Source organism: Cucurbita pepo, unplaced genomic scaffold (genome assembly GCF_002806865.2).
Source record: "Cucurbita pepo subsp. pepo cultivar mu-cu-16 unplaced genomic scaffold, ASM280686v2 Cp4.1_scaffold000733, whole genome shotgun sequence".
Taxonomy (NCBI): domain Eukaryota; kingdom Viridiplantae; phylum Streptophyta; class Magnoliopsida; order Cucurbitales; family Cucurbitaceae; genus Cucurbita; species Cucurbita pepo.
Window position 1 is genome coordinate 588 of NW_019646948.1, and position 8,748 is coordinate 9,335.

Below are 8,748 nucleotides of genomic sequence, written 5' to 3' on the forward strand. Positions count from 1 at the left end.
CAAATTTAATATATTAAATATTAATTTGAAGCTCAAATTAAATATATATTTTTTATCTTTTAAATTTTTATAGGAAAGATTTATTTCAACATTTTAAATTAAATTGATTCTTTTAATATTACTAACTTTTTAATGATATAAAATTAATTTATTAAACTTTTTAATTAATTATTTTTTCTTTTTACCACACATTTTTTGTGATTAAAAACGGGACCATTACATTATTTCGGGAAAAATTTATAAAATCACATCTATATTGGGTTTTGATCGGCTAGGCCAAGGACAAAAATGTAAATTTCTTAAAATATAGATATTTGTGTAATACGTGTCTTCAAATGATATATATATATATATATATATATATCCTTTAAATTAATTTTAAATTTAAATTTTTAGGACATTGGAGTTTGAATAAGGTATTTATCTTCGACTACGAAGTTAGAAGTTCAGAGATATATAGAGCTCTCGTTGAAACAAACCGAACAACGATTTGAAAGTCGAGAAGACGATTGAGGAAATGGTGGGGAAGAAGTAGAAGGTCAAACAGACAGCCAAAAAGGGACAAACTTTGAAAGCATTTCAAAATGGTGTGTTAGGAGACCAGACATCACACAGATTGTGCAGAAGAAAAGTTTGAAAAAGACAGAAAGTCAAATCCTCACCTCCAATTTGCTGCCAATGCAGAGCCTTCTTCATATCATGCTGAGCTGCGCATGCTCCTTTTTCTCTTGTTCTTCCCATCTTCCAAAAGCCACCATGTCTTTAGCTCCCAACACCTTTTCGGATTACATAAACAATTGTTCGTCGTCATTGTCGTTGTCATCATCAACCTTTGACTATGGCTTCTCTGTAATAATCATCCCTACATCTTGGATTCTTGTCTTTGTCACCTACAATCATATAAGATAATGAGTACTCTTTATTCGATATCGAAAGAATTGACACGATACATGGTACTTTGTTTCTTTGACTCATGTGCTGTCAATATAGCCTCTTTCATGTTGGTTGGTGTTAGTAGTAGCTCTTTCATTCGTTACTGACACCTTTGGTCGTCTACGGTTAGCTCTTTTAGCTCCATGTCAAGGGAAGGTATTGGAAATCCTAAGGGCCGAATCTAAGGCTTTGATCATGGTTGGAGCTTCCTCCGACTCGAACACTCGTCGAGCCTGTTGGGTCTTCCTAGCCTATGACAATGGTAAATGAAAGGGCCAAATCTAAGGCATTGATCATGTTTGGATCGTCCTCCCACTCGAACACTGGTTGAGCCTGTTGGGTCTTCCTAGCCTATGACAATGGTAAATGAAAGGGCCGAATCTAAGGCATTGATCATGGTTGGAGCTTCCTCCGACTCGAACACTCATCGAGCCTATCGGGTCTTCCTAGCCTATGACAATGGTAAATGAAAGGGCCGAATCTAAGGCATTGATCATGGTTGGAGCTTCCTCCAACTCGAACACTCATCGAGCCTGTCGGGTCTTCCTAGCCTATGACAATGGTAAATGAAAGGGCTTCCTTTTGGTTACGTTTATATATTGGGAACAAAGCTCAAACAAAGTTGTGGAAAGCTGATGCATCAAGTTTATATATTATAGGCTGTGACCAGCCAAACTACACAGCAGCACCCAGCAGAGAATAAGTTGTGAGAAATCAAAACTAAATGAACCTTTTCCCAGCAAATGCACACCCAATTCCTTGAATCTTTCAATCTATCTATAGTAAGAATTACCCGGTTCGTATTCTATCGAGCCGATCGACGCTTTTTCTTGCTCTTTCCAGCTGGTGATCGATGCTTTTCCGTGACTTTTCATGACAATCAACGCTCCTGCGAGACCTTTCCCCATGGTTAAAGGAGAGTCTAAACTTGTCTAACTTATCAGAGTGATTCTTCAGCTTCTCTGGTTGATCCATGCTCCGCCTCGGTTTTTCTCTCCTATCTGTACTCTTCCTTGGAATCTCGAAAAACTCGGTGCTCTTTCGTGGCTGCTCATATTGGTCTGTACTCATTCTAGTACTGTATCGTTGAGAAGGCGGTTTCTCAACTGTTAATACAAACTTCTTTAGATGTCTGATATACTCAGGATAGAGCTCCAGATTACAGTGGTTTCCTCCTTTTAGCCACAATGGTTCATATTTTTCTTTACAAAGTTCCCAAAGTTGCTTGCCATGAGAGCAATCAACCACATCATCTGAAGTTCCCTGTAAAATGATGTAAAAATCCCTTAATCTTGATAATTTCCAGGATACTTTCAAACTAAGTGTAAAAAATGCTGGTCGATAGACTCGGTTAATTTTGTTGATGTTTTCAAGGCATACAATTCTAAAAACCGAACCAAAACCGACAAGATGATACTTCCTCTTCTTCTACTCATAGCAGTAGAGCAAACTGACAATGTGAGATCTCACATCGGTTGGAGAGGGAAACAAAACATTCTTTATAAGGGTGTAGAAACCTCTCCCTAGTAGACGCATTTTAAAACCTTGAGGGGAAGCCCGGAAGGGAAAGCCCAAAGAGGACAATATCTGCTAGCAGTGAACTTGGGCTGTTATAGACAATATCACCGAACTCCTAATGACACTAAGGAAGATAGAAAGAACCAAAATACTTGACACATTCAAAACTGTGTCGCATCTTCCCCTCAAGAGAAAACCCATAGAGGACAATGTCTACTAGCGGTGGGTTTGGGCTGTTACAGACAATATTACCGAACTCCTAATGACACTAAGGAGATAGAAAGAACCAAAATACTTGACACATTCAAAAGTGTGTCGCATCTTCCCCTCAAGGGAAAACCCATAGAGGACAATGTCTGCTAGCGGTGGGCTTGGGTTGTTACAGACAATATTACCGAACTCCGAATGACACTAAGGAGATAGAAAGAACCAAAATACTTGACACATTCAAAATTGTGTCGCATCTTCCCCTCAAGAGAAAACCCATAGAGGACAATGTCTGCTAGCGGTGGGCTTGGGCTGTTACAAACAATATTACCGAACTCCTAATGACACTAAGGAGATAGAAAGAACCAAAATACTTGACACATTCAAAACTAATGCACATCTTCCCCTCAAGGGGAAACTCATAGAGGATAATGTCTGCTAGCGGTGGGCTTGGGCTGTTATAGACAATATATGAGAAATCAAAACTAAATGAACCTTTTCCCAGCAAATGCACACCCAATTCCTTGAATCTTTCAATCTATCTATAGTAAGAATTACCCGGTTCGTATTCTATCGAGCCGATCGACGCTTTTTCTTGCTCTTTCCAGCTGGTGATCGATGCTTTTCCGTGACTTTTCATGACAATCAACGCTCCTGCGAGACCTTTCCCCATGGTTAAAGGAGAGTCTAAACTTGTCTAACTTATCAGAGTGATTCTTCAGCTTCTCTGGTTGATCCATGCTCCGCCTCGGTTTTTCTCTCCTATCTGTACTCTTCCTTGGAATCTCGAAAAACTCGGTGCTCTTTCGTGGCTGCTCATATTGGTCTGTACTCATTCTAGTACTGTATCGCTGAGAAGGCGGTTTCTCAACTGTTAATACAAACTTCTTTAGATGTCTGATATACTCAGGATAGAGCTCCAGATTACAGTGGTTTCCTCCTTTTAGCCACAATGGTTCATATTTTTCTTTACAAAGTTCCCAAAGTTGCTTGCCATGAGAGCAATCAACCACATCATCTGAAGTTCCCTGTAAAATGATGTAAAAATCCCTTAATCTTGATAATTTCCAGGATACTTTCAAACTAAGTGTAAAAAATGCTGGTCGATAGACTCGGTTAATTTTGTTGATGTTTTCAAGGCATACAATTCTAAAAACCGAACCAAAACCGACAAGATGATACTTCCTCTTCTTCTACTCATAGCAGTAGAGCAAACTGACAATGTGAGATCTCACATCGGTTGGAGAGGGAAACAAAACATTCTTTATAAGGGTGTAGAAACCTCTCCCTAGTAGACGCATTTTAAAACCTTGAGGGGAAGCCCGGAAGGGAAAGCCCAAAGAGGACAATATCTGCTAGCAGTGAACTTGGGCTGTTATAGACAATATCACCGAACTCCTAATGACACTAAGGAAGACAGAAAAAACCAAAATACTTGACACATTCAAAACTGTGTCGCATCTTCCCTCAAGGGAAAACTCATAGAGGACAATGTCTGCTAGCGGTGGGCTTGGGCTTGGGCTGTTACAGACAACATTACCGAACTCCTAATGACACTAAGGAAGATAGAAAGAACCAAAATACTCGACACATTCAAAGCTGTGTCGCATTGATGCATAATCATATCCATAACCCATATGTTAAATAACAATGTACAAAACCATGAAGAGGAAATAGGTTGAAGACCATCCTTACATGAATGATGAGAATAGGGCAATTAACCTGCGAAACTTTGTCGATATTCTGCACATAGACCGAAAGAACAAAGTCCATTTACTACACATGGCATGGATATGAAAACCAATAAATCAAAAACACAATCTTACCTTATAGATATCGAACCAGTAAGAGCGTTTCACAGGATACATGACTCGTAGGCCAGAAAGTATTGGACTGTGCAAAACGGTAGCTCTTAGTCGAGGAAGTCGGGCTGCAAGATCCAAAGTCGGACCACTCCCAACAGATTGACCATATAGGATGATGTCTTCCTGCTTGGTTCCATAGCTTTCTTCAAGACACTTATATGCAGCCTCAATATCTGCATATGTATTTTGCTCAGATGGCTGCAACACAATAACAGGTCACAAATGAGACTTGAAAGATCCTATCATTGCATTGATATAGAATACAGTGCTGTTCTTTATCCAGAAGGAAAAATCCAACACACCTTTCCTGATGATTGACCGTAACCCGAATAATCGTACCTGCAAGGAGTAAAAGGCAGTGGTATCAGGAACAGTTGCATCTTATTGTTTCAGGATAATGTTAGATTGCGTAGACACGACAAGATCGAGAACTTCCATCGAACAAGAACACGAGCTNCGAATAATCGTACCTGCAAGGAGTAAAAGAGGCAGTGGTATCAGGAACAGTTGCTTCTTATTGTTTCAGGATAATGTTAGATTGCGTATACACGACAAGATCGAGAACTTCCATCGAACAAGAACACGAGCTTCATGAGCTTTAAAAGTCAGAAAATCAAGAGATGAGCATGGGATTCACATCATTTCCTACCCGTGCTTGAAATAACCTATGAATTAACAAATTCCTCGACGTAAAGGGTGTCATTGCTATGGCCTGCTTAAGATTTTATTGATTAAGATGCATGTCATAATTCTCAGAATCTAAATTGGCCAAAGATATAGCTCTGGAACTTCGATTTATAAGGATGATATGTTCATAAACTGAAACGAACATAGGNGTCATAATTCTCAGAATCTAAATTGGCCAAAGATATAGCTCTGGAACTTTGATTTATAAGGATGATATGTTCATAAACTGAAACGAACATAGGGAAGATGATGCCCACAAATATGGAAGATCTACCAAAATATAACTCACAAAAAGTTGAAACAGAACTTAAGCTCCACAAGTTGATGCTAAAGAAGTGAATCAAATTCTACAAGGAAACCAAGCAACAACAAAAAGTTCTATGAGAATTGCACCCTCCAACTATATCTCTTAAGTTAAACAAAATGCTAGCAATCAAGAGCATCANACACCCTCCAACTACATCTCTTAAGTTAAACAAAATGCTAGCAATCAAGAGCATCAATTGAGAAGATCACAGGGCTTAAACAGAGAGAACCAGATATCAAAACAGAGAGAACAGAAAGAAAGAAGTATGAATCCAAATGTTTAAGAAATGGGGAAAGAAAGTACCCCATTAGATTAACACGCAGGTGAATGCTAAGCTCGATGAAGAGCTCATACATTTGGCCCAGATCGGCGGCGTTGCCATGAGAATAGAGCAGAGTCGAAGTTGCCATCGGATGCCGGACATAGATTGCAACGATATCAGTGCTCCGGCGAGTGGGCAGTTTCAGAACTTCAACATTTTCGCGATGAGGGAAAGGGCTGAGAAGCAAAAGGCCAGTAAGATCATCGGTGATGAGCTTGTANCAGAACTTCAACATTTTCGCGATGAGGGAAAGGGCTGAGAAGCAAAAGGCCAGTAAGATCATCGGTGATGAGCTTGTACGAAGGTGGGTTCGGCGGGAAGAAGGCAAACTTGGCCGCCATGGATGAGGTAACGCCGCCCATATCGCCGCCGGCTCAAAACCCAGAAAAATGTTCAGATTCTACACTGAAAAAACGACTGATCAAATCGAATTTCCAGCACTCCTTTGGTCAACAACCCTTTGTTTTCCTTTTTCCAGACGATTCGATTCTTTTAGAGACAGTGGAAAAAAAGTACAGAGGATGTTCATCCAGTAACTACATTCTTGAAAGAATCAAGGCTTCACTCCCATGGTTTAGAGCGAGGAGGAGGGGGGGTGGAATGGTGGACCAGAGCTCAGAGAATGGTGTGGAGGTTGAATTATTTGAAGAGTCAGAATTCTGTACTCTGAGTGAAAGGGAATAATGGAGGACGCAGAGCTCTCTGCTGATGCTTAATTTGGTCAAGAAATGGGCATTGCCATTTGGCTCCAACCATATCATGGCTCTCATGTTCTTCCTCTTTCATCTGGTACTCATTATTTAATTCAAAATCAAATTAATCATTCAATATACTAAAATATACTGTAAAATCAATAAATAGAGAGAGAGAGAGAACAGAGCCAGCCATATTGGAATTTACAGAGAACTATTTTTAATGATATCAAAAAATTTGATCATCCAGTGATGTTATATTGAACACTCCCGATTAACAAATATATCCGACATATAATCGAAGCTAAGTTGAAATCTAACTTGTTTATAAAGCCAGATTGAAGTAGTGATTTAAACTCCGAATATATTACGCTACTCTACTTTATAAATGAATCAATATTAGTAGCTAATGAAAAGAATTCATAAACACTTCTAGAAATTAAGCATTGAAGGATCAAGTGGGATACAACATTCATAAACACTGCTTGAATGAAGAGCATTTCCCATTTTCTCTTCTAATTCTCTTTTTTCCCTCCTTTTTTTGGTGTATTCCCTATAATTTATTTTTAACATTGATACAAAATTTTCACTACAATTATTCTCCTCTCCAAGGGAAATCGTTACAAAAAACATGTCTTTCCATTTCAAGCTTAACAAATTCAAATGGTTAAGAATTGTTCGATTAGGCAAATACACGAACATAACGATTCGTCGATGAAGGGGTGGAAAAAGAATTCTTCCTGACCTCTGAGGTCCCATCAGCTCCATCCTGATCAATTGCTGCAAAGGGTAAAAATCATTCTCAATTAAAGTGAAGAAAGCAATTCACAATAGGCATATGGGAAGGGAATGATTATTTCCTCTATCCATATCATAGAGATAAAGAACGTTTACCAGCTAAATTTATCAAAAACTCAAATCACGCCATAAAAAGGCTTCGACGATCATGATATGATATGATATATGCATGTAGTAGATGGAAATTTAGTCAAAACTAATCACAAACATTGATTTCCGGAAATTCAAACATGTTTATGTTCCAGACCCCACAAAAAGTAATTTCAAGAAGAAAAAAGATCAATCCAAACATGTCATGAATCATGATATCAGCCACACTACATGGGCCCAAAATTAAGGAGAAAAGCTTCAAATCAAGATCATAAAGCAAGCATCAACCTCTTGTGTTTGAAAATGACTAAATAACAACTAAATATAAAGGAAAAATCACTAGGAAGTAGAAATGAAGCTACAGGCAGAAAAAAAGGAAGTGGGGGTCCATGTTTTATGTAAAGAAAAGAAGTTGTGGGTCTCTGTGATTCTACCTCTCCTTTTTTGTTGTAGTGATGGGATGATGAGACATGTCCCCTATCAATGGCAGAGAATCTGGACTTTGCCTCACAGATTTCTTTGCTTGGGTTTACAAAATACATCGAGTTCGTCGATGATCGGGTTTAGCAGCTATATTAGTTTAGTTCAAACCAAACAATTTTCTAGCCTAACAACATGTATGAGAAGACAAGGAAGTTGTCAAGTGGTATAGCATGAAAAGAAGGAGGTGGCAAGTATATGGTCTACTTCACAGCTTAGTGATTGGGACAAGCCCTCTTCAATTACATCAAGCAAGAATGACAATACATTCTGGAAAAGAAACCTTTCATATATATGTCACAGCAGCAGATAGAAAAACAAAGCATAATTGGTAATTGTTGTCACCTCCTGTCAATTATTACATCAATACACTCCCAACACCAATAATTGGTTCCAAGCATTGAATTCTTAAGCATTCCAGAGTTTTTGCCTCGATTTCAAAATTAACGTACATGGTTAATCACATTGAAGTCCACTTATGCTAATCTCAACTAATAAGTATCAGTTTACAAGGGATGTGCCACTTCCTATATCATCACGGCTTTTACCTAACCTGTGAAGCAATGATTAACCGAATTCTCAAGCTTATAACTCAATTTCAAAGTTCATATCAGGTCATTGTGGTATATGTATGCTACCTCGATTAACAAGCTACAATGGAAGTGCATCTTCCTACATTATCACATCCTTTTCCAGCCTGTGAAGCAACGTTTTGTGTTAGAAGGTTGTCTAGTGTGTTTCATCCATCAACTTTTCGAGTCTAAGTGGTAAGTATCCACCGGGAAAATTTTGAACTACTGCAAAATTTCAATATCTAAATTCTAGACTTTTTTTTTTTTTTTTTTTTTT

At 38.5% G+C, this 8,748-nt stretch overlaps 1 protein-coding gene and 1 long non-coding RNA gene across 4 annotated transcripts; both read right to left on the minus strand.

Moving 5' to 3' along the window:
• Nucleotides 1–558: 558 nt before the first annotated feature.
• On the minus strand, nt 559–6,630 carry LOC111785782 (protein ABHD17B-like). 3 transcript variants are annotated; one of them, XM_023666170.1, is made up of 7 exons: nt 6,139–6,630; nt 5,821–6,059; nt 4,826–4,862; nt 4,485–4,721; nt 4,354–4,401; nt 3,217–3,686; nt 559–890 (listed from the first exon to the last, which is right to left on the minus strand). In XM_023666170.1, exons 1-7 carry the CDS (start codon nt 6,199–6,201, stop codon nt 887–889), a joined length of 1,098 nt encoding a protein of 365 aa, XP_023521938.1. In that variant the 5' UTR covers nt 6,202–6,630; the 3' UTR covers nt 559–886. The 3 variants fall into 3 exon arrangements, 1 of the variants encoding a protein (XP_023521938.1); XR_002813700.1 differs by lacking the exon at nt 559–890 and adding an exon at nt 1,546–1,639 and having other exon boundaries at nt 3,130–3,686; nt 6,139–6,629; XR_002813701.1 differs by lacking the exon at nt 559–890 and adding an exon at nt 1,546–1,639 and having other exon boundaries at nt 3,130–3,686; nt 5,821–5,995; nt 6,075–6,629.
• A 324-nt stretch (nt 6,631–6,954) lies between these two features.
• Nucleotides 6,955–8,721, minus strand: LOC111785784. Its single transcript, XR_002813702.1, has 2 exons — nt 7,854–8,721; nt 6,955–7,311 (listed from the first exon to the last, which is right to left on the minus strand). It is a non-coding gene; the product is annotated as an uncharacterized LOC111785784 (long non-coding RNA).
• Nucleotides 8,722–8,748: the final 27 nt, after the last annotated feature.